This window comes from Strix uralensis, chromosome 2 (assembly GCF_047716275.1).
Source record: "Strix uralensis isolate ZFMK-TIS-50842 chromosome 2, bStrUra1, whole genome shotgun sequence".
Taxonomy (NCBI): Eukaryota; Metazoa; Chordata; class Aves; order Strigiformes; family Strigidae; genus Strix; species Strix uralensis.
Window position 1 is genome coordinate 72,428,935 of NC_133973.1, and position 25,939 is coordinate 72,454,873.

Genomic DNA, 25,939 nt, shown 5'->3' on the forward strand with positions numbered 1-25,939 from the left:
AAAGGAACTCTCAAAGCAAATGAATTGCAAATGTTTTGGACTATGAAAATGATAGGCATTGTTAATCAATACAAAGTATCTGAAAGAGAGTTCAAAAGAGTAAGTCTGTCAGCTTTGCAGTCTGTAATTTTTTTAACACTTCAGAAAAAATATATTAGTCAGCAACAAATAGACCGTTGATGGTGGTGCTGCTTCCCCAACATGGGGGAAAATTCCCAATGTCTACTAATTTGATTTGAAAAATTGTGCGTACTTCCTGAATATTTTATTGTAAATGTTAGTATCCTATATGTCAAGCTCAGATCAAAGTTAGCAGAAATTTTCAGAACAGAATATTTTAAAATTAAAGGTAATACAAACCTAATGGGTCAGTACTTAGATCATACTGAGGTTTCTTGGCATCATTCTTGTTCAGAAAGGTGCTATAAAGCTCTCCACTTAATTCTACTACTGATATGAAGGAATTTTGGTAGAATAGGAAATACTTATTTTCTCTGGTAATTCCTCAGCAGCTACAACCTTCTCATAGCAGTTGTTATATACCGCAGAAATTGCAAGTATAACCAAAACTGCTCAAAATTGTTACTACAAACCAAAATGGCCTCTGTTCAATCAGGTCAAGATGGGGGAGATACAAATGAGGGCACAGTTGTATGTTTCTAGTGTCCTAGTCTTTGTCCTGTGATCCAGTTTATAGATCCTGGACCAATAGATAGATTTGGTGAAAAAGGAGAGCCTGGAGTTTCAGGTTTGCCAGGAGCAAAAGGTCAAAAAGGTGAAAAAGGTATGTATTTTGTCTTGTCTTTTTGATTGAGTCATGCTTTTAGTTTTCTCATTAAAGGAAATTAAAATTGCACTATCTGTGAGCTCAGGAGCTCTATATGACAATGAAATGTTCCAGTTATTTATTTAATTGCTTTTGGGTTATTACATTTTGTTGTAGTTTGTATGACACTTCTTCTCATCATAAATAAGACTGCCTTTCAGTTATAGATTGGAAAAGAATAAACTGGGATCTGGTTTTATGGCAGTTAAATAATCCAGTGAGATTATTTAAGAAAGATGGAAATCAACACAAGTGTAAAGAGGATAATAATGCAGAGAATCTTGAGACCCTTTAAAAAAGTCAGTAGCTAAATCTTAATCTTACAATTGACTTGCATAATTTAGAAAATTCTTCAGCAAACAGGGAAAATCCAGAATTCCCTTTCCCATTTTCCCTATTACAGACCTTACCCTATTGAAGAAAGATCAGTGGAGAAGATGGCACACGACAGGGTCTTTTCCTTAAATGTATTGTTTGCAGATATCTATAGATTATTTAACTTAACCTTTGATTTGGGGCATACTAGCTTGTAATGTGTACTTAAATAGTACGTGCTAAAAGTTCACTGACGTTGGAATTGCTGACTTCATTGCCTAATTGAAAACCTCTCTTTCTGAAGGTTTCCCTGGCATACAAGGAATCCCAGGACCTCCAGGTATGGATTTATTGCCATTAATTTTGTTCACATTTTTCCTGTGTTCTTCTTGGGTGAAGAGTCCTTAGAGATGTTCTCCTTAGCTGTTGCCTGTTACTGCCTGACTTACAGAACACCCAGGCAGTGGCCTCTCTGAGGGTCTAATCACCTCCCTAGACCCTTCCTGGAGATTGCTTTTCTTGTGTCTCTGATGTGATCCAGCCTTGCTCTTTGTGTACAGCCCTGATAACTTTATGCTTAAACTGAAGTAGTGTGCACAGGTCACCAGGGATAGCTCAGAGAGTATGGCTCCATTGGGCAAGAAGAGTTGTGAAATGTGTGTGGGTATGTATGTGCATGCGTACCTATGTACGTATACTCACATGTAGATAATTTATTTTGCTCTTACTTCAGCTCTATATTAGGAAGGAGAGGTGGTGGGGTGGCGCTGTATGTTAGGGACTGTTATGATTGCTTTGAGTATAAGTGTAGTGAAGACAGGGTAGAGTGTCTTTGCGTTAGAATCAGGGGGAAGGCCAACAGGGCAGATGTTGTAGTAGGAGACTACTATAGGCCACCCAACCAGGACAGAGAGGTGGATGAAATATTCTATAGGCGTTTAGGAGAAATCTCACGATCACTTGCCCTTGTTCTTGTGGGAGACTTCAACTTCCCAGACATCTGCTGGAAATACAACACAGCAGAGCGGGACCAGTCCCAGAGATTCCTGGAATGTGTGGGAGATAACTTCCTGACGCAGCTGATGAGAGAACCAACCAGAGAAGGTGCTCTGCTGGACCTCCTCTTTGTGAACAGAGAAGGACTGTTGGATGATGTGGTGGTTGGAGGACGACTAGGGCACAGCGATCATGAAATAATAGAGTTCTCTATTCTTAGAGAGGCCAGGAGAGGGCTAAGCAGAACTGACATCCTGGACTTCCAAAGGGCTGACTTTGTCTTGTTTAGGCACCTGCTTGAAAGGATCCCTTGGGAGATGATCCTGAAGAGTAGAGGGGTCCATGAAGGCTGGGCGCTCTTTAAGAAGGAAGTGTTAATGGCTCAGGAGCAGGCGGTCCCCAGGTGCTGTAAGAGAAGCCAGCGACAGAGAAGACCACCCTGGCTGAACAGGGAGCTTTGGCTGGAACTCAGGGAGAAAAGGAGAGTTTACAGCCTTTGGAAGAAGGGGCTAGCCACTCAAAGTGATTACAAAGAGCCTGTGAGGCTATGCAGGGCAGAAATCAGGTCCTTAATGCCTTCTTTGCCTCAGTCTTTAATAACAAGACTGTACTGAGGGAATCCAGCCTCCTCAGCCAGAAGACAGAGACTGGGAGAACGACCCCTCCGCAATCCAGGAGGAGACAGTCAGTGACCTACTGCATCACATAGACACACACAAGTCTATGGGACAAGATGGGATACACCTGAGGGTGCTGAAGGACCTGTCTGGGGTGCTCGCCAAACTGCTTTCCATCATTTACCAGCAGTCCTGGCTGATCGGGGAGGTCCCAACAGATTGGAAACTGGCCAATGTGATGCCCATCTGTAAGAAGGGTCGGAAGGATGATCCGGGAAATTACAGGCCTGTCAGCATGACACCGGTGCCTGGGAAGCTGATGGAGCAGCTCATCCTGAGTACCATCACACAACACATGCGAGACAACCATATGATCAGGCCCAGTCAGCATGGGTTTATGAAAGGCAGGTCCTGCTTGACAAACCTGATCTCCTTCTACGACAGGGCGACCTGCTTATTGGATGAGGGAAAGGCTGTGGATGTAGTTTACCTTGACTTCAGTAAGGCCTTTGACACCATTTCCCACAGCATTCTCCTGGCAAAACTGGCTGCTTGAAGCTTGGATGGGCACACACTTTGCTGGGTAAAAAACTGGCTGGATGGCTGGGCCCAAAGAGTGGTGGTGAACGGAGTTAAATCCGGTTAGCGGCCGGTCACGAGTGGTGTCCCCCAGGGCTCGGTTTTGGGGCCACTCCTGTTTAACATCTTTATTGATGATCTAGATGAGGGGATCGAGTGCACCCTCAGTAAGTTTGCAGATGTCACCAAGTTGGGTGGGAGTGTTGATCTGCTCGAGGGTAGGGAGGCTCTGCAGAGAGACCTGGACAGGCTGGAGCGATGGGCTAAGGCCAACAGTATGAGTTTCAATAAGGCCAAATGCCGGGTGCTGCACTTTGGCCACAACAATCCCCAGCAGCGCTACAGGCTTGGGGAGGAGTGGCTGGAGAGCTGCCAGTCAGAGAGGGTCCTGGGGGTGTTGATTGACAGCCGGCTGAACATGAGCCAGCAGTGTGCCCAGGTGGCCAAGAAGGCCAATGGCATCCTGGCTTGTATCAGAAATAGCGTGGCCAGCAGGGACAGGGAAGTGATCTTACCCCTGTACTCGGCACTGGTGAGGCTGCACCTCGATGACTGTGTTCAGTTTTGGGCCCCTCACTACAAAAAGAACATTGAATTACTCGAGCGTGTCCAGAGAAGGGCAACGAAGCTGGTGAAGGGTCTGGAGCACATGTCGTACGAGGAGCGGCTGAGGGAACTGGGGGTGTTTAGTCTGGAGAAGAGGAGGCTGAGGGGAGACCTCATCGCCCTCTACAACTACCTGAAAGGAGGTTGCAGAGAGCTGGGGATGAGTCTCTTTAACCAAGTAATAAGTGATAGGACAAGAGGCAATGGCCTCAAATTGCACCAGGGAAGGTTTAGACTGGCTATTAGGAAGCATTTCTTTACAGAACGGGTGATTAGGCGTTGGAATGGGCTGCCCAGGGAGGTGGTGGAGTCCCCATCCCTGGAGGTGTTTAAGAGTCAGGTCAACATAGTGCTTAGGGATATCGTGTAGTTGGGGACTGTCAGTGCTAGGTTAACGGTTGGACTAGATGATCTTCAAGGTCCTTTCCAACCTGGATGATTCTGTGATTCTGTGATATGTGTTTGCTTGAATATAATAAGGTTTGCAGGGAGAAATAATATTTATTAGATCAAAGTTATTTCTGAAGGCTGTCTGCTTTTTTTTGACTGTGTCACTTGATCTCATAAGAGATTTCTTTTGCCTGCAAGTGTTGCCTTTTTCTTGGTCTTAACATCTTCACAACCATGACAACACTGCTATTATGTATATATGTACATGTGTTTGAACTAAACCATGATATTTCATAGAATTTCACAGAATTTCATAGAATCATTTGCTGTTTAAAAATTAAGCAAGTCACTTATTGAAACCTAACTCTAGCACATCCTGCAGTGATACTAGTATTACCTCCTTTGCTCACATTTTCTGTCTTGACAGTGAGCTAAATATGAAATTAATGTGAGCTAGGGTCAGATAGTTTCCAGGAAATTTTTCAGTTTAGGGAGGAGATACTGTATACTGCAGGCTGTAATAGTCCCTGAAGAATTCTGTGTGACAAGACAAGAAGAATGGTAGCTCTTAGTCTGTCATTACCCTACAGAAATTGAGATTTGTATGACTGTCATATCTTCTTGCAATGCTGCAGAAAGCTCAAAATGTTTTAGTGAGCAAGTCTAGTGATTAGTTGTAAACTGAAATAACTCATTAAAAGTATGAAGACCTGTGTGACTGTGCAAATAGCTAAAAGGAGAACTTCAGTAGTTTTTTTTCTAGCTGTTTAACTGCTTCTCTTTTTTGGCTGCTGTTTGCTTATTAATCCTACAAACAGTTTTGGTTTTAGCATTTCTGAAATCTACTGGCATTGGCTAATACTTATTTACTGAAGATCTTAGACATGCTGTCCTTTTCTAGGTGTGCTTTAGAGTTGGTTTATTATGAGGTAAAGGAAGTGTATAATAGTTTCTAAGCTAAATTAACTCCTGTGTCACCACTATTTACTACACAGCAAAAGTTGTTTCAGTTAAATCTCAGAAAGGCACTTAGTGCAGAATAAGTGTGTTTGTCTAGGGACCTAACCAAAGTGAGTTACTCTGAGTTGTAGTGAGTATATAATGTCAATTTTGTATAAATCACCAACAGTAAAAATACAGTCCCTTTTTTATTTTGCGCTAACATTTACCCATTTCTCTCCAAAACCTAATGGAAGCTAATGTGTTGATGGTGTTACTGTCTTTTCACTTGTAAGTTTTTTCATGTATGTTTTACTCTCTCCAAAGGTCGGCCACTTCCAGACAGGGTAGGATCACCTGGTGTCCCTGGAGAAAGAGGTGAAAAAGGTGAAAAGGGTTCTCCAGGATTCCCTTTACCTGGACCCCCTGGAAGAGATGGTTTCCCAGGTCCCCCGGGGTTGCCTGGCCCACCAGGTCCTCCAGGCAAAACAGGTAGGTAAAGCACTTGATTGCTTTTCACAATGAAGACTCAATAATTCATGGTGCATGCACATAAAAAAGAAAAAAGAGGCAAGATTATAAAAGCTATAATCAGAATGCATCTATATCGTGCAAAAAACATACCTGAGTTGTTAATGGACCAAGTAAAAGCTATTCTGTGATGCAGCAAGCCACTTGTTTCCTTACTTGGACAATGATTCTTTGCTAAATGTTTTTGAAATTTCTTCAGAATTTCTTTGTGGACTGTTACAATGTAACCAAATAATTGAGCTTAATACATATTGGTTTTCTCTGTGTTCTAATGTGCCAACCTAGAGATTTGTAGATTTTCAATTAAAAAAATAACAGATACTAATGTTTTTCTTAGCATAAAAGATAGCTGTTCAATATCACAATTTACAAGTCTGCAGTACCAATCTATGTAACAGATTGAGCAGGTGTAAGAACTGCAGACTGAGATACTAGTCTGCCAAAAGTTTTTACTGTAAAATAAAATTATCTTACGGGAGAATGGGGTCAACACATGCTTTATAGATCTAATTGAAAAGCTAGTAATGATGTGACAAATACATAATAATATTAGTAGTAATGATGATAACATTATACAGCTATGTATAATTAGATTCTGATAAAGCATTTTTGGAGAGAAAAATGTTTTGGTTTTTCTCTGCAATGAAGTAATGAAAAAAAGTACATATGACAGTGGTCCATCCTTAATAGCTCCTTACAACTTATGTTCTAACTCTTCTGTTGAAGGAAAACTTTTGCTGTAGGTGATACTGCTATTGCGAGTTAAATTGTCATTCAACATAAAGAATATTCCTATTACAGTAGTTTAGGTAGTCTAAAAGTATTGAAAGGAACATTATTCTCCATGGAATTCCTAAACCAAAACCACTTTGTTAAAAAATAATTGAAGATGCCTAGTTGTTGCTGTGGTTGCCAATGAAGCAGTACAAAATCCAGCATCTAGAATATGGAATTAAACAGCTAAATCTTACCTTGGCCTAAAAATAAGAGCAATTCCTGTTTTTCATACAACATGTTTCTGTCACTGTTTAATTCTGCTCCTTCCCCAGACACTTTAGCTTTCTTCAAGTGCATAATGGGAAAGAATTTGTTCTAATTTAACTGTTGTTTGCCAAACTTCACATTAACATTTTGACTACTGGCTTTGGCCAAAATGATGTCATATTGTATTGGGTCAGAACCTGTGCTGTATCATCAAACAGAACAAGCACAATTTGTGTTATCATATCAAGCCTGCTATATATTCTCATTTGTTACCTATTTCAGTTCCTAACATATGAAGTTTCTTGTTTTCAGGAAGCTTGATCGGTGTGAGGAAGTTAAATATATGTTAACAAGCTGCTCTTGACGTAAAAAGTTTCCTAAACCATTGAAAACAAAAGTCACGGTACAAAAAACTCTGCTTAATGAATTTCTTCAGAACGTCAATATTCTCCATTCTCTTCAGGGCCAAACCAGCAATTTTTCACCCACAGCACTTTTCTTAGTCAAAACTTACAATAAAAATAGATTTTATGTGAATGTTGTTTGTAACCTTATTATGGCAGAGCCTGTCATTTCTCTGTAATTCTTGGGGTGTCTTAAGCAGTATATGTGGAATCAGAATACAGAATCCCCGTTAAATTTTTCAAAGTAAATCAAATAGAAAAGTAAAATGCTATCCTGACTGATCACTCTTCATAGATATGTTCAGCTGGGACATTCATAAATGCAGCCCTATAACGGAAACTTGCACTTGTCAAACAAACATGTTCTGTGTTGCATTTCCATTGCAGATGGAATTGATCAATGCCAGCAGGGAGAACCTGGTGCACCAGGTAGTCCTGGACTTCCAGGAAGAGATGGATTTCCAGGAGAGATGGGAGAGAAAGGTAATACTATTTTAAAGTGATTGCTTTCTAATGCTCTGTACCCTGGAGCTTGGGTATATAAAGAGACTGAGCAAGTTATGCTGGATCCAGAGAAAGTGTACTTAAAGTTATTTAAACAAATAGTTCATGGGCATGGAAGATGTTTCTTGAGTCTCTGGTAAGTAAAAGAAGGATATTGTGTATTGAGTTGTGTGACACAAACTTCACTTACATTTCACTTAGCCTACACATTGCTGGAAAGTGATAAATGATAGCACAGGTATGAAAGAGGAGCCAGGAAGAAAGAAGGGGTTGAGTATAGCCCCATTAATTATAAATTGAACTGTTCGTGGCAATTTAAGATGTGAATTCTGAGATGAAGAATTAGAGAGGGGCAGATGAGTTAGGAATGGAAATGGTTTATGAATCCTTGCCATGAGTATAATTGAAGCTAAAATTGTAACACCTATAAATAGGACTGTCAACCATGTGTTTTAGCAGCATTGACTGAATGGACTTATAAAGAAATGAGCTGCACTCATTTCCACCATGGTTAATTCTTCCTAATCTCATTCTGCTCACTGCTTTTCTAAAACTGCAAAATTGCAGTGACTGTAGAGGATCTCATTTTTCTGCTTTAATCTTTTTATTTCTTCTATACCCAGTGTATATTTCTTCTCTTCTTTTTGATCCTCTTCAGGCAGGTCCCTTTTAACTGTTCTGTTAAATATTATCCCTAGGATAAGACCTAAGTTATTTTCATGCCATCCCTTTAAAAATTTTAAAGAATTTTGAATGTCAATTTGCTGATAAATTCTCTTTGAAGCATGTAATTAGAAGTAACATATTTATTTTTATTCTTTGAACATGAAGTGTATTAAATTGATACTTGTGCCTGAATCCACCTGCTTGCAGTTGTCTTAAATCTTTTCACTGTTATTCATTAGTTTTCTTGGGTTTTTTTTTTCAGGTGACAAAGGTGAATCCTGTGCCTTATGTGATAAAGTAGGACCTCCTGGACTTCCAGGACCACAAGGGCCACCAGGTCCAGCAGGTAAAAACTAATTAACTACCTGAGAATTAACTACATAGTCTAAAATCTAAAAATGCAGCATATATGATAAGATTAATTACTTTTTGTCCCACTAATCAAATTGTTTGTGAAACTAATGAAAGGAAGATGAATAGTCCTATTTTTGGGCTGATGCCAAATTTCCAGTGCAATCAATAATTACCAAGGAAGCAGAAATTGGCCACAGTGGAGGGTCTTTGGAAACTGTGGCCCAAATATTTTCACACAAGATTGTGAAAGTGAAAAATAATGTGGGAAGCATTTGCCCTATGTGCCCAGGCTTGGCAGTGGCCCATACATACGTTCCCAGTCCTAGCATTAAACTCTGTGACCAAAAAATATAATTATTTTTCTGCTACCATATGAGAGAAGTGCCACATGCAAACAGTGACTTTATATCTAATGTTTGTTCTAGTGGCTGTTAAGAAAAATGAATATGGTTTAGGTAGTTTCAAGATTGCAGTGGTTACATGATAGGTCTAAAGATAAGGTGAATTCATTCCTAAATCGAATCATCAACTTCTGAGTCTATGAATGCAGACACATATAGCCCATGAGCACATAAATCCAGACAACCTCACTGACTGTAGCAGCATTATGTTGATATAACTGGGGGTGGAATGAGACACTTTGAAAAGGATCACAAAGAATTCACATACAATGTATGCTAATTGTAATGCTGTTTGTAAAAGCATGTAATAAATAGAATTGTACTTTTGTCTCTCTGATAAGGTTTTCCAGGACAATCAGGTTTCAAGGGTGACAGAGGCTTACCTGGACTTGATGGCCTTCCAGGGGTACCTGTAAGTAATGCCTTGCCAAATGCTGTGTTCCCTCTGAGACATGCGATCAAAAACCGTGTGACCATCAGTGTGGTTGTGTAATAGTTCTGTTTAAAAACAGACCAGCACAGTGATATGATAAAATTAAGGAACCATGCCTAGCAAAATAAACTAGGAAGCAGTATGGTTGAGGTATGAGAGGAAGCAAGAGCTGTCAGAAATGGGTTATATTTCTGTGTTTGCCCATCATATGAGCTCAGCAGGACACATGACCTTCTGGCTGAGCAAGCTAAGCAGTAGAGTTGGGTAAAAAGTAGGATTTCACAGGAAACAGATGCAGGTCTGCCCTGACCTTCTCATGAATCGTTCCAATAACTCTTTGCTGTTGTGTACATATATATTGAGAGAGAGACAGTGCCATCTAGTGTAGTGTAAGCAATCTAATATTAGCATGCAATATACTTTAGCAATTTGAATTTTGGGAAATATGTGCGGTGTACTCCATAAAACATAATTAGTTAGCAGGAAAGTTGAAGAGTTTTGAGGAAATAAAGGAAGGCTGTGAAAATGGATAGTATCCTGATAATATGATCATTTGTAAATTATGTTGACGCAGCATAACAAAACTCTCGGTGAGTGAAGATGGATATTAGAAGCAGAACAGCCATAAGTATAGCACTTGTCTAAAATGTAACACAAATTACACCTGAGCACTGTACTAGCACAACTACATTTGATCTTGTCAGAGTTCACTTGAGTGTCCCTACGTACACTGGGGTATGCTGTCAAGAGCTACTGTAGCATACATGTTCCTGTAGTATAAGGTGGATTTTGACACCATTCCTAATCTAAGTAGACTGAGTTTGTCAGAGTCTTCCCAGACTTTTTTTTCCCCAAAGCTGTTTTCTCCTTCCAGCTGATCACTTTTGGCAACATCTCAGTGACATTCACGTGCACTAGCTTTAACACACACTGGAGTTATGCAAGCTCCCTCTATCACCAGTGGTGAGAGAGAGGCACCTTCAGAAGTTAAGCCAACCCACCTGTATGAACTCCTTACTCAAGAAATCTATTTCTCTCCCTTGAGTATAAATAAAGCCTAGATGCCTAAATTCAGCCAATGAAAGATAGCTAGGATGGAGTCCATTCTCTATTTCCACCACGATAAATAAGATGGTATTACTCAGTGACTGAATTTACTATAATATCAATGGGATCCAGGAAAGAAACAGTGGAGAAAAATAAAAGACATCCTAATGTATTTAAGCTTTTTTCACATCTGGCATTTGTTCTCAGCACATGTTTTGCCACACCTTTCTATTTTCCTTTTATTGCCTAAGTTCTGTTCATGTCTTTCATCAGACAAGGACTGGCTGCTGTTCTGAATGCTTTTAGGCTTGTTTTGCTCCACAAAGTTCAGCCAGGTGGTGATCCAGCATATAGTTTAGCTTGGAAAAACTACATAGAGGCCAGCCTCGCAAGCTCACATTGTTTAGAGCCATGCCAGAGCTTCAGTGTGTGATCCAGGACCCACCAAAACTGATGGAAAGATTACCTTTTACTGTGTTCTGGTTCAGGTTTAAGTGGAGGGCACACACCAGCCATAAGCAGCGGACATTGCCCATGAAGTTTGTGCTTTACTACCCTAGTGAGTAGCTCTGATTCACTTGAAATTAGAGACTGAGAAAAGTTCATGTAAGTCCTAGAAAATATGTAGGGAAAAATTGAAATTTTGGAAATCCTATAGGTATATTATTAGGTAGATAATTTCTTCCCAGGAGAAATTATAAAACTCTTTTCTGAGCATGTGTGTAGTATTCTGATAGTACCAACTGGCTCTGATTGTTAATTGTACAAAATCAATGAACGTTAGTAATGAAGGGAAATGTGTATTTGCATCAGCTAAATGTCATAAATAAACTACCCAGGGAGAAGCTTTCAGCCTTCAGTTAGCCTTAGCTCTTGTGCAAATAATGTTTGAGCTTTGTATAAGACAACTAATTTAATTTCATAGACAACCTATATATTTGATGACTATTATAGTTGATTTAAAAGGTTTTGAAAGAAATAAAATCATGGTGGGGGTTGTATAAACAATTTAAACCTGTAAGTTTGGGTGAATTTGTCTTTGCATGCTGGAAGTGTTTCCTGTATTAGTGCTACTTCTGCTGGTATTGTAAATTATCATGGAAATGTAGAGATACTTTTGATGCATTTGCATAAGGGAAATAAGTTCTGCAGTGTTACAGAATTCAGCATTTAAAGGCTGGGCAGACACTTTAACTCTGAAAATGCCTTTTTAAAAAGCCTCATTTACCTTGATGCTGATATTGTATAAATATGCATAACTGAAATTCAGTGCGTAGTCTGTTGAAAATTCAGAGTAGTTTTTTGGTCTCATGGCCTGCAGTTCTTGTGTAAGTGGTGTAAGTTTATATGCACCATCTAAAATGATATACCTGTGATATGATAAATGACAAAATGGTCAAGAAGATTTGTATTAATTCCTTATTCACACTGCTGTGTCCTGGAAAATATTCTCAAACTGAATGGTTTGCTTGATTTGGGTCTACTCTTTAATTTCTGAAGATTTGTTTTCTTTTGTATCAGTTGAAGGGTTGTAGGGCAACTGATGATATCTAAATTTATGAAATTTCAGGGGCCCCCCGGCACTCCAGGACTTATGGGCAGCCCTGGGGCAAAAGGAGAACCAGGAGATTTTTCTTATGATTCTATCCTGAAAGGTGAAAAGGGAGATCCTGGTTTCCCAGGACAACCAGGTACTCCTGGAAGAGAAGGAAGACCAGGAAAAGATGGATTGCCAGGTCTCCAGGGTCCGAAAGGAGCATCGGTATGTGTGTTTCTTTATGTTTACATATTGTCCTACTGTGTGTTTACTTGTGTTTACATACTGTCCTATACATTCTGTCTTTCAGATCAGAATTCACATGCTTTTATGCCCTATACATGCTTTATGTTTATTGGCCTCGTTCACCGTTCCACATCTTGTCCTTACCTTGAGTAGACCCTTCTTCTTCAGAGGCAAGCTCTGGTTTCTCTGGAACTAGTGAGGAGGACAGTCCTTCCACAACAGACTAATTTAGAGTTAGTTTTTGACCCTTTATTTTTAGGTGTCATGCAGATAAGTGATCTGACTCAGATGTATTCAGCATGGCTTGTTACTTTCAGGACTATAGAGCAAGGTTACTTCTCCCACAAAATTGTGGGCATGGACAGTAATTTTGTTCTTTCTCCCTTTCTCACAGCTTGATAGTGAGAACTAGCGTGGATGATTTAGCTGATATCTAGAAATGATTGAGGGAATGCAGTTATCCAAGTAGAGATTTTTAAGACAAGATTCAACTCTGTTCTAGCACACCTCTCTTCTTGTGGAAGCTAATGCTTCAAAGTCTTGCACTGAGTGAGTTCTGCTGATATCAATGTGGAGCTCACATCTGCTCCCAGATCCACCACTGGGAACATAGCCTACATAGTCCAGTTAATCACACTGCACACTGGGTATGATTTTCATGTGCTGTTCCATGTGGAACCCAGTTCTATTTCTATTGAACTCAGTGATAAAAAATCCACTTTCTTCAGCATTGCAGATACCTGTGCTAAATCCAAGTTACATAATATTTAAAGAAAGAGGATGATGTGTTCTGTCTTGCCAGTCAGGCAAGAGGTACACTTATACTTTCCAAAAATTAGGGTACGGCTGGCTTGAAAGGAGAACGTGGTCCCCCTGGCCAACCTGGATTCCCTGGAGTACGTGGTGAAAGAGGTTTTCCTGGCCCTCCTGGGATAGGCACTGCAGGGTTACCAGGTGACAAAGGAGACAGAGGCTTTGCTGGAACCCCAGGTTTACCAGGCCTTCCAGGTAATGCTATAGTATGCTTTAAAAAAAAAAACAAAAGATAAAAATTATGCCCTTTAAGTGCTACAAATTAGAGGATCACCAGAATTTAAGATTGAAATAAAAACTTTCTAATTTAAAACAGTTTCAGCAGTATAATTGCAAATCTTTGAGGGCAATTTTCTTGGAGTTTGTTAGGCCGCAGAGGATGGTTTAGGTCCATTCTAAACTGGGTTCATCCTAGTTTTCTATGAATCTTCTACAAAAAAACTTCATAGCAAGTCAGTTGTAATGATATGGATGGACTAATATTGCTGTCTAGGTGAAACACCCTTGTTTAATTTCATCAGTTCCTGTACCTAATACATCTTTACATTCACAGGAGCAAAGGGTGAAGCAGGACGAACTGTAGCGCTCCCCGGACCTCCTGGGGCGGATGGCCTTCCTGGACCACCTGGTTTCCCTGGACCCCAAGGTACATTAGCATGTTAATCTTTGTCTGATGATCCTAATGGCTCTGTTGCCCAGAAGCTAGCCTTTGTATTAACATTTGTCTTGTTTTTACTTGCAAAGGTGACAAAGGGAATCCTGGGCTTCCAGGTAGACCTGGCCTGCCAGGAGAAAAAGGTGCTGTTGGGCAGCCAGGTATAGGGTTCCCTGGACCTCCAGGACCCAAAGGTGAGATAAAGTCATCTATCTAACAGAGCTGGTGTTACTGGAGTGTGGATGGAGGTCTGCACTATCATCTAGCCATGGCTGCATGAGATTTGGGAGGTGCAGCTGAAGAACCTCCCTTGCAGAAGTCTACATGCACCACAATAAGCATGCTCTCAATACACACTTGCTTTGTGCAGTGATGTGGTGCAGATACAGACAGTGTCAAAGCTACTGCCAGAATAAAAAGTGATATAGTGCAACATCTTATATTGCAGCAACTGAGTTTGCTGAGAGATGACATGTCCTTTCTGAAGAAACACTGTGTGTAGTTGGTCAAAAAAACATGCTGACATAACCATAACATTTTTGGGCCAGAGCTAGCAGCTCTGCTGTGTCCCAGGCAGCTGAGAGTGGTTTGGTTAGAATACCAGCTTACTCAGCATAAGCTTAGTCTTCCCTGCATGGCCATTGTCAGGGTATGCACATAGCTTAGAGGGAGTTTGAATGTTCATATTCTAGTTTTTGAGTTTTGGGAGATGTATTTCATAGTGCTACTACTCATTTAGAACTAGATGACTGAGCTTTCAGCAGCCACCTCAATCCCCAAAATACTTGTGTGTCTTAATTAGAATGTCATTTGTTATGATTCCACACACCAATGAACTGGAAAGATCAGAAAGACTTGATGAGAAAGGGCAAATCTTTATCTGTGACCACCTCTAGTTCCTTCAAGACTGACATAGGACAAACCTAAACAGAAGAGGCCCATTGCATTTGTAAGAGGATTGTTGTACGCTCTTTGATGCCAGCAAGGAAGGCATAACATATCAAATACATTTCTTTCAAGGACCCTTCCTTGAATTCAGCTCTGCCCAATGACTTTCCTGGGGCTTAGCCTAGAAGCTGGATTTCCCACTCCTGAGATCTTTGCTTGGGAGACGAGCTTCATCTCAATTTATTGAGTGTGTGCTGGTGTTGAGTGAGTGCTATCTTTAAGTGATTTGCAGAATGTTGTATGAGTGCATGGGCCAGCTGTGGCTGCGTGCAACCGACAGTGGGACGTGTAGGACATGTCACACAACAAATACTGAACAAAAGGTGTTGATTCATGCATGGATTTTGTTGTGCATCCCTCAGTGTGATGTCCCACACATTAAGTTGCCTTTTCTGAAGAAGACTTTGGGAATCCAGTTTTGCAGACAGGATGTTTCTCGATGACATGAACCCACAAGGCTATTTATTTAAGAGGAGACATTCAACATTTATTTCTTCTGGGTGTTTGTTTCTCATCAGAAGCCAAATGCTGGATGAAGCTCAGTGTTTGAATCTCTGTTGAGAAATTTGAGTGCTGTCATCCCTAGAAGTCTGACATAAAAGACTACGCAGACCTTTTTAAACATATCCCTGTGAGGGTGTGAATAGTTCAGTTAGAGGTTTGAAGAAACAGCAGAGGACACTTACAGGCAGAGACAGTAATGATGTGAGTTTTGTTTTGTTTTGTAGGTTTCCAAGGTCAGCCTGGCTCGCCTGGTCTGCCAGGGAATCCGGGAACCCCTGGCCTGGATGGTTTGCCAGGTGTACCAGGTTTACAAGGTCAAAAAGTAGGTGTCAACTGCTGATACTGTTATCTGTGACTGCCTGTGTTAACAGGAATGTGTGCAAAGACCCTGCTCTTTAAAAAAAAAGAAAAAGTTGGCCAAACTGTCCTTTATGTTTCCCACTATGCACACAAAGGAACAGAGTAGATGGATGAATGCTTGGCATTAACGCTAAAGGGCTTATGGCTCTCCCTTGAAGTCATGTATAACGCTCTGCCTCTGAGTGATTTAAAAACAGTCAGTGAATGAATTCTTGGTTTTGATGTGTTGATTTCCAGTCTATTGTGTTTCTTTGGCTAGGGTGAACCTGGTGTAGGTCTCCCTGGACCTAAGGGATTGCCAGGCCCCCCAGGCCCACCTGGCATCTCTGGAGAAAAGGGAAGTCCGGGACTGCCTGGCTTACGTGGCGAGCAAGGCTTTCCGGGCATACCTGGACAGCAAGGATTCAGAGGTAATGTCACCAGAAAATTACAGCTCTGTATTTCTGTTTCTTTTTTGAAGTCAATCCCCTGTAGATGCAGCAAAAAGTCTATTCACCACTGAGATATCTTACTGATATCTCAGGATATTGCCCTTTTTCTTTCCCCTTGTTTTCTCCTAAGAACCACTGGTAGCAAATACTGGCAACAAAGAGCAGCCCTTCCTCCAAGCCCAGGCAGGAGGTATTAGAGGCTGAAATGAGGTCTTCTTGGCCAAGTGCTTCCAAAGTACCTTGTCTAGCATCTTGAGCAAACAAGATTTCAAATAACATCGGAGGACACTCGGTCTATGTCTCTGTCTCCCTGCAGGTGACCCTGGCCTCCCAGGACTGCAAGGCTTGCAGGGTCCTCCAGGCGCGCCAGGGCTGGGCCCGCAGGGATCGCCAGGACCCGCCGGGCAGCCGGGACCCCAGGGACCACCAGGTGAGAGGAAGATACTCCCATGACAGTGCTTAGGAGTGGACTTTTGGTATAAATGGATATTGGCATTGGTAAAAGCATTGCTCATGAAATGGTTTGTGGTGTGAGGTCAGTGGGGGTGCACAGTGGAGGCACATCGGCAGGCCCCTCCATCTGGTCCAAATGCAGGACAAGGCCTCCTGAGAAAAGGCCTGCCATTTTGTTTTGTCTCCTCAGGTCATCAGTGGGTAATATATACAGGATCAGAGCCTCATTTAGAAAATGAGGACTATTTCTGCTGTCTGGCTCTGAGTCTTCATTCTTCATGCCATGTAATTTCTGAACAGGAGGTGGACGTTATCAGATATTTTTGTTAAGGGTGCTGTTCCCTGTGCTCTGTTAAGGACTAATCCTGTATCTTCTGTTTTTCCTAGGATTTCCCGGAATTAAAGGAGAAAGGGGCTTCCCTGGTATCCCAGGTCTAGATATGCCGGGACCAAAAGGGGATAAAGGTAGCCAGGGCCAGCCTGGAGTACCAGGGTCTGTGGGGTTACCTGGCCTGCCGGGTCCGCAGGGGGCCATTGGACTGAAAGGATCGTCAGGTAAACACCTTTTCCCTCAGAAACCAGCATCTTTGACAACCGTTTTATTGATCTCAGTTCGGAATTGATCCATCAAAGAGCCCAAGCTTGGGAAAAAACATGGGCTGACGTTAGTTAAAGCAGCTCTGTGCACATGTAACTGAACTGTTACTTAAGTCCTTTGGTGAATCACAGAATCACAGAATCATCTAGGCTGGAAAAGGCCTTGAAGATCATCTAGTCCAACCGTTACCCTAACATGGGCCATTCTCAACGACACCATATCCCTCAGCACTATGTCAACCCGACTCTTAAACACCTCCAGGGATGGGGACTCCACCACCTCCCTGGCCAGCCCATTCCAACACCTAACAACCCGTTCTGTAAAGAAATACTTCCTAATATCCAGTCTAAACCTTCCCTGGTGCAACTTGAGGCCATTACCTCTTGTCTTATCACTTATTACTTGGTTAAAGAGACTGATCCCCAGTTCTCTGCAACCTCCTTTCAGGTAGTTGTAGAGGGTGATGAGGTCTCCCCTCAGCCTCCTCTTCTCTAGACTAAACACCCCCAGTTCCCTCAGCCGCTCCTCATACGACATGTGCTCCAGACCCTTCACCAGCTTCGTTGCCCTTCTCTGGATACGCTCGAGTAATTCAATGTCCTTTTTGTAGTGAGGGGCCCAAAACTGAACACAGTCATCGAGGTGTGGCCTCACCAGTGCCGAGTACAGGGGTAAGATCACTTCCCTGTCCCTGCTGGCCACGCTATTTCTGATACAAGCCAGGATGCCATTGGCCTTCTTGGCCACCTGGGCACACTGCTGGCTCATGTTCACCGGCTGTCAATCAACACCCCCAGGACCCTCTCTGACTGGCAGCTCTCCAGCCACTCCTCCCCAAGCCTGTAGCGCTGCTGGGGATTGTTGTGGCCCAAGTGCAGCACCCGGCATTTGGCCTTATTGAAACTCCTACAGTTGGCCTTAGCCCATCGCTCCAGCCTGTCCAGGTCTCTCTGCAGAGCCTCCCTACCCTCGAGCAGATCAACACTCCCACCCAACTTGGGGTCATCTGCAAACTTACTGAGGGTGCACTCGATCCCCTCATCTAGATCATCAATAAAGATGTTAAACAGGAGTGGCCCCAAAACCGAGCCCTGGGGGACACCACTCGTGACCGGCTGCCAACTGGATTTAACTCCGTTCACCACAACTCTCTGGGCCCGGCCATCCAGCCAGTTTTTTACCCAGCAAAGCGTGTGATCATCCAAGCCTCAAGCAGCCAGTTTTGCCAGGAGAATGCTGTGGGAAACGGTGTCAAAGGCCTTACTGAAGTCAAGGCAGACAAAATCTACAGCCTTTCCCTCATCCAATAAGCAGGTCGCCCTGTCATAGAAGGAGATCAGGTTTGTCAAGCAGGACCTGCCTTTCATAAACCCATGCTGACTGGGCCTGATCATCTGGTTGTCCCACATGTGTTGTGTGATGGTACTCAGCATAAGCTGCTCCAGTAACTTGCTCAGGGTGATCAAATCCAGTAACTTGCAGGAACTAGCCTTTAGCCTGTAATACTGAAAGGGGATTATTCTGCACAGTTGCAGTGACAGAATGTGGTTTTAATAATGCCTTTGTTAATGACAGCATTGTTTACTGCAATAGGAAGTTTTAAGAATCTGTCAAAAACCCATTACAAACTGTGTTTTATTCTGGTTTTCATAACACTGATTTTACTGTTTTCTCAGTAAAATCAGGCTATTTCATATTAATCATCTTATTTGTCCCATTTTTCCTTAAGTAGTGCGATTCCTAATGTGATAGGGAGTAAATAATTCCATTTCTTAAACTTTACACTGCTGGCTTTATTCTGTTATTCACTCTTTCACTTTGGTTTCAGGACCCAAAGGGGAAATGGGAGTTATGGGAACTCCTGGACTGCCAGGAACTCCTGGACCAGTTGGAGATCGAGGATTGCCTGGTGAAAAAGGTAAATGAGAGATTTTCTCAGAATCAAAATTGTAAAATCCACCTTTTTCCTGGCAGAAGACAACACTGGAAATATAAGGAGTATGCTTGGCCTAAGGAAGGTTTTATCTCAAGTAACTTCCCTATAAGTTAGAAATAGTGTAATTTAGAAAGCCATATCCTAGGAGCAGTCATGTATTTGGGCACTGAGCCAGGATTTTTGATCCATTTGTCAACAACGTAAGGGTTTCCTAGATGTAAGGATGCTATAGATATTACTCCAAGAAAAATACTGTGTTAGCAATTATAAAAAGCCAGCAGGAAGGTCTTAATTAAATCCTTCAAATAATGACCCTGTATTACTGCCAAACTCCTATCCCTATTGTTTTGAGAGTCTAAAATTAATGGCTGTGAAGCAGGAAAAATATGTCAACTTTTTTGACAGAGCTATTGTGAAGTCCTGGTATAAAAAAGTTTCATATGAGATAAATGAGATGTTCCAGAGCATGGTATTCAGTGCTCAAAATTTGATTAAATAGCTAATTTCATTTGTGGTTGTCTACTAAATATTTTTGCAAAGTTTTTTATGCCACTGTAATATTCTGTGCTATCCTTTTATAGGTAGCCAAGGTTTCAAAGGTGTAATTGGACCACAGGGTGATCCTGGTGTCAAAGGAGATAAAGGTGAAGCCGGTCTCCCAGGAAAACCTGGAACAATGGACAACATGGACATGGTTAGTCTCAAAGGCCAAAAGGGAGATCAAGGAGAAAAAGGTAACTTCAGTCTCTAACTGTGGATAGGTGTAATTGGACACTTTTAAGATTCAGCTGGACAGGGGGCTGGGCCATCTTGTCTAGACCATGCTTTTGCCAAGAAAGTTTGGGCCAGGTGATTCTTGAGGTCCCTTCCAACCTGATATTCTATGATTCTGTGAGTCCCTCCCCATCTTTCCTGTAGGCCCCCTTTAAGTACTGGAAGGCCGCTATAAGCTGTCCCTGGCACCTTCTCTTCTCCAGGCTGAACAACCCCAATCCTCTCAGCCTGTCCTCACAGGGGAGGTGCTCCAGCCCCCTGATCATCTTTGTGGTCTTCCTCTGGACCCCCTCAAGCAGGTCCATGTCCTTATGTTGGGGGCACCAGAGCTGGACACAGTGCTCCAGGTGGGGTGTTATGAGAGCAACGTAGAGGAGAAGAATCACCTCCCTTGACCTGCTGACCACACTTCTCTTGATGTAGCCCAGGATACTGTTGGCTTTCTGGGCTGTGAGTGCACATTGTCAGTTTTCCATCCACTGCTACCCCCAAGTCCTTCTCCTCAGGGCTGCTCTCAATCCACTCATCACACAGCCTGTATTTGTGCTTGGGATTGCCTCAAGCCATGTGCAGGACCTTGCAATTGGTCTTGTTGAACTTCATGATGTTTGCACAGCCCCACCTCTCTAGCCTGTCCAGGTCCCTCTGGATGGCATCCCTTCCCTCCAGCGTGTTGACCGCACCACACAGCTTGGTGTCACTGGCGAACTTGCTGAGGGTTCACTCAGTCCCACTGTCCATGTCACCAGCAAAGCTGTTAAACAGCACTGGTCACAACACCGACCCCTGAGGAACACCACTTGTCACTGGTCTCCACTTGGCCATTGAGCCGTTGACCACAACTCTTTGAGTACGACCATCCAACCAATTCCTTAACCTCTGAGTGGTCCATCCATCAAATCCATGTCTCTCCAGTCTAGAGACAAGGATGTCATGTAGGACAGTGTCAGATACTTTGCACAAGTCCAGGCAGATGATGTCAGTTGTTCTTCCCCTATCCACCAGTGCTGTAACCCTGTTGTAGAAGGCCACCAAATCTGTCAGGCATGATTTGCCCTTAGTGCCCTTAGTGAAGCCATGTTGGCTGTCACCAATCACCTCTGTATTTTCCATGTGCCCTAGCATAGTTTCCAAGAGGATCCACTCCATGATCTTGACAGACACAGAGGTGAGACTGACTGGCTTGTAGTTCTCCAGATCTTTCTTTTTTTCTTTTTTAAAAATGGGGGTTATGCTTCCCCTTTTCCAGTTAATGGGAACTTCACCAGACTGCCAAGACTTCTCAAATATGATGGATAGTGGCTTACCCACTTAATCTGCCAGTTCCCTTGGGACCCGCGGATGCATCTCATCAGGTCCCACAGACTTGTGCACCTTCAGGTTTCTTAGGTGGTCTCAAACTTGATGTTCTCCTACAGTGGGTGGGTTTTCGTTCTCCCAGTCCCTGCCTTTGCCTTCTGTGACTTAGGCAGTGTAGCTGGAGCCCTTCCCAGTGAAGACTGAGGCAAAAAAGTTGTTGAGTACCTCAGCTTCTCCATATCCTGGGTAACCAGGTCTCCCATTTCTTTCCAGAGAGGGCTCACATTTTCCCTAGTCTTCCTTTTATCACTGATGTACCTATAGAAGCTTTTCTTGTTGCCCTTTACATCCCTGGCCAGATTAAATTCTATCAGGCATTTGACCTTTCTGACATTTTTGCCTGACTTCCTCTTTGTTGGGATGAATTGCTCCTGAGCTTGGAGGTGATCCTTGAATATTAACCAGCTTTCTTGGACCCTTCTTCCCTCTAGGGCTTTATCCCATGGTACTTGCCTTGTAATTTACACAGACAACTTAAAATTGTAATAGTTTGCAGCCTTTCTTCAGCTCTGGTTTAATGACTGGAGAGTTGCGTTTTACTCAAGTGTGACTCTACTGTACAATGTATGAAGCTTGAATTCAGCAATTTCCTTGTTCAGCTGAGAGAAGCAACAGTGATCAGAAATCAACTGGAAGGATTATTATATGGCATTAAATTTTGATAAAACTGATCTCACTGTGTTTGTTTTCTTGCTGTCCAGGGGACCATGGAGCAACAGGAGAAAAAGGGTTACGTGGGGAATATGGAGAACCAGGAATTCCAGGGAAGGATGGTGAACCTGGTACTCCAGGACATCCAGGTATGTCTGAAGCTAGCAACAGAGACTGTTCATCGGGTATTTCAAACTGATTTAACTAACGGGATTCTTAATTTCTCTGCTGTCCATAGGACCAAAAGGTGATCAGGGCCCCCCAGGGTACCCAGGGGATCCAGGAATTCCAGGACAAAAAGGATCGGTTGGTGAAATGGGTTTGCCAGGTACTGATTGCTGGGAATTTCTTATTGTTTTCCTGAAGTTAATGTAGAACACTGAAAGACCTGTATGGAATATTTGTTGTTGTAGATCTACTAAGTGGTTGCACTATTTGCAGCGTCTGAACTTTAGGCTTTGGGGACATTGCTTTCTCAACCCTATTTTGATGTACTAATAATAGGATGATTTCCTGTTTCTACATGTGAATCCTTTAGCTGGATATGTAGAATTTGTTTATTTGTGGCATGCAGGCACTTTTTCAAGTGACCTGTTTGTCTGTCTGTCTGTATTTGTCTCTGCTAGTGTGTGAACTGCATTAAGCTTCTTGTGTATTTTCTCCCTTATAAAATGTTTGGTGAGTTGCATGTACTACATGTTAATTACAGACTGTAATGGTCTGGGAAGAGTGTTGTTGTGGAGGGGATTGATAAAGAATAGAATGGAGAAGAACCTCTATCTTGACATGGAAACTTTGTCTCTATTCAGGTGACCTTGTGCCTAGCATATTTAGGAAATCAAAGATAAAAGACTGAAATGGTGAAGGGGGACAGAAAAATTTGCTACAGCAAAGTCCCTTTTTCATTGTGGTCCTGTCAGAAATGATTCAAATCAACATAAACTTTTATTCAAATAATATTTTTAGCAAGAGCTCTGTTTACTCTGAAACCAAGATTATGACATTCTTTTATAAGGAGAACTTATCTTCCCATAAAAAGCGCCATTTAGAGAGTGAATCTCAAAAGTTAATTTACAAGCTATTTTAGTGAGTTACATTGCTTTTCTAGCTCTGAATAGCTAAGGCAACACTGAAAAATCATTGTCAACACTGCTAGGGTACCAGTAGTGCTGATAACACTCATTTTTCCTTTTTTCTTACTAGGAACACCAGGAGAAAAGGGTCTGCCGGGAGTACCAGGTTCACCAGGCACACCAGGGTTCCCTGGGCAAAAAGGTGAAAAAGGAGACAAAGGAGCACCAGGTTTTCCTGGAATTGGCTTTCCAGGGTCTCCTGGTGAGAAGGTATTTACACCCCTCAGGATTTAATTGTCTGTCTCTACCAAGCATCTCATTTGAAAAGATGCTATTAGTCTTTAAGCTATTTTATTATATTTTCTATTCTGCTGATTTAAATACCTGATGAGAAACTTGAAAGGTGTGCATATACACAGCTTTAGATGCATTCTCTTTGATGGGACCATTATCTCCAGGGTTCTTATATATTTTGTCTCTTCAGAATAGGCTAATTTACCATGCAAGAAATGTGGGGGAGGGAAATAACTTTTAAAAATACTAAGTAAATAAAGTGAAAAGGCCTTCTTACAAACAGAGCAAACAATCACACTGAAATAATGTTTCTGTACTTTTACAGAGATACTGGGAAGCTGAAAAACCTATAAAATGCTTACATATTACTGAAAAGAGAACTGTATTAATACTGTCTGTAAAGTTAATTTAATCTCTAATGGTATTCTAATAGGATTCTCATTTGTTTCACATTCCTTTTCCTAGCTATACAATGACAGTAATCATGAATTTATAAGTAAAAATTGTAAAATTAAAACTTATTAATCTGGTAGCAAACTTGCTGAAGACTTAAAAAAAATTTTTTTTGAAGATGATTAAGTGTAATAAGTAAGTTAAGAGGCCATTTTGGAAAAGACTTTGTAAAAACCATCATAAAAATGCATAAAAAACTACTCATTTTCATATGTAGGTATTAAGCAATTGCTAGGAAAGTCAATAATTCCGATAGTGGAATTTAATGACAAATTTAATACTAAATTACTTTGTTTCTAAATGGAAAAAGAATGAAATTCTTTATAAGTCCGATGGATAAGAGGGGTGACATCTACCATTGCAAACAGAAAAAGCTGTTTCAGAATTAATGTGTAGATTTTATAATGTGTGCTGCTTCTTCTAGGGAGAACCAGGAAGAACGGGTAGTCCAGGTATATCTGGAGATAAGGGTGAAAAGGGTAGTGCAGGAATTCCTGGAATGCCGGGTTCTCCAGGTCCCAAAGGATCCCCTGGCATGGCAGGATTTCCAGGCAAGTGTTTATGCTTTAATAAAACAGAAATTACAGTGAAAAATTAATGTGAAACTTATACCAAATATCCCACATGTAAATCCATGTCTTCCTTCTTTCTTTAGGGAGCCCTGGTCGCCATGGAGAAAAGGGTGAAAAAGGACTTCCTGGCTTAAGTGGCATTCCAGGTTTAAAAGGAGAACCAGGTAGAAAAGAAATATAAACCATCAAATGCTACTTAGAATATTGTTCACCTCCAGGCAGTGGCTAAAAGAAATACTGTGGCATTCTACATTTGTTTTGGCTCAGATATTTCCTGGTACATTTGTTCATTTCATAAGCAAGAAAAGACAGTGCTGTTTCCCAGGTGAATCTGAGTCAGCGTAGTGTTGCACTGTTTGTGGAAGAGATTTTACCACCTTCCACAAGACCGGTTGTTGCTATAGCCATTAGTTCTGTTGTTTCTGAGTTAATTTAAAAACAGTAAAGTTGATCCATGGGCCTAAACCTGAACCACCACATTAGCATCTTTACACAGATGTTAAAGAGGAAATAGAGTACGGAGGAGAGTAAGTCCGTTGCTGTTATAACAACATTTTTGAACTTGGAGCTTTCTGTTCTTAGTTTACTGGCTGCAGGATACATCATCCCATTGGACAATGGGCTGTGCTATTCACAAGTCTTTGCTGGAGTTCCTGCACTCTAAACCCACTGAGATTCATGATAATCAGCTATGTCAAAATCTGTAGTATTTGAGCCCTGTATCACACTGATTTAATTCAGAAGTAACCTCAGAGAAAAGTCAGACCAAAGTCATCATGCAGTATCTGCTTAGTCTCTGTGGGAGCAAAAGATTAAGTTAAGCTTTTCTTTAGAGGGAAAAAAGTTTTTAAAAAGTCTGATGATTCATAGGTGAAATGAAAATGGCAATGATTTTTCAGGTGAACCTGGCGTTCCGGGTCCTGCTGGTTCCATTGGACAGAAGGGTGAACCAGGTTATGACGGGATTCCAGGTGCAGCTGGTGTAAAGGGTGAACAAGGTAGTGTGACTGTCATGTTAAGTTTGTGGGGTACAAAAATGCACAGAGATGGGCTACACAGGAGTAGCTGGTAGAGAGGTGTGCTGGGTTTGAGGTACTTTGGATGGAACCTTAGAAAATATAGTATGGTGTCTTGCAAACTACTGACTGTCATCCATCATTGTAAAGCTGATCACTCATGAGCAACTGTGTTTAATCAGTGTAATCTTGAAATAATTTCTTTCACAAAAGCTGGCAATACTTTAAAGAATTGGCATGTTTTGGAATTAATTTCAGTCTGCAACTTAGCTGAGAAATAATGGAGCAGGCTTGCCTTTTCTTAGGGTAGGGTTTTCAGTCATACAGGACCCATTGTGCTAGATACAATACCAGTACATAACAGAGACAGTCTCTGCCCTGAAGAACTTTTGCATAAACCATTTATTTAGATTTTATATTCACTTAATAGAGTTTTGTTCATTACAGGTTAAATTTAACGACTGTCCCGCTTTCTAATCTTTTGCTTCCTCTATATTACAGGTATTCCAGGCAGAGGACTTCCAGGATTTCCTGGTGCAAAGGGAGATAAAGGTAAAACACTTCTTTAAACAAGCATCAAACCTCCCTCCCAACATACTATAAACATAATTCTGTTATTCAGAGATACTTTCTACTTCATTCTTTTACATGCTATACCTTTTCAGAGCAGGCAG

The 25,939-nt window shown here is 41.6% G+C and overlaps 1 protein-coding gene across 1 annotated transcript in view; it reads left to right on the top strand.

The window, feature by feature from the left end:
- Window positions 1-25,939, top strand: part of COL4A1 (collagen type IV alpha 1 chain) — a 131,280-nt gene that overhangs the window by 83,211 nt on the left and 22,130 nt on the right. The window contains exons 19-41 of the mRNA XM_074859289.1: window positions 691-784; window positions 1,446-1,481; window positions 5,596-5,760; window positions 7,575-7,670; window positions 8,620-8,703; window positions 9,454-9,524; window positions 12,163-12,354; window positions 13,215-13,383; window positions 13,742-13,834; window positions 13,933-14,037; window positions 15,520-15,617; window positions 15,915-16,065; window positions 16,403-16,516; window positions 16,927-17,094; window positions 18,966-19,055; window positions 19,655-19,807; window positions 21,908-22,006; window positions 22,096-22,185; window positions 23,061-23,200; window positions 24,102-24,232; window positions 24,337-24,413; window positions 25,149-25,247; window positions 25,767-25,817. Coding sequence (XP_074715390.1) covers window positions 691-784; window positions 1,446-1,481; window positions 5,596-5,760; window positions 7,575-7,670; window positions 8,620-8,703; window positions 9,454-9,524; window positions 12,163-12,354; window positions 13,215-13,383; window positions 13,742-13,834; window positions 13,933-14,037; window positions 15,520-15,617; window positions 15,915-16,065; window positions 16,403-16,516; window positions 16,927-17,094; window positions 18,966-19,055; window positions 19,655-19,807; window positions 21,908-22,006; window positions 22,096-22,185; window positions 23,061-23,200; window positions 24,102-24,232; window positions 24,337-24,413; window positions 25,149-25,247; window positions 25,767-25,817 — 2,566 coding nt within the window. The remainder of the gene's footprint in view (window positions 1-690; window positions 785-1,445; window positions 1,482-5,595; window positions 5,761-7,574; window positions 7,671-8,619; window positions 8,704-9,453; window positions 9,525-12,162; window positions 12,355-13,214; window positions 13,384-13,741; window positions 13,835-13,932; window positions 14,038-15,519; window positions 15,618-15,914; window positions 16,066-16,402; window positions 16,517-16,926; window positions 17,095-18,965; window positions 19,056-19,654; window positions 19,808-21,907; window positions 22,007-22,095; window positions 22,186-23,060; window positions 23,201-24,101; window positions 24,233-24,336; window positions 24,414-25,148; window positions 25,248-25,766; window positions 25,818-25,939) is intronic.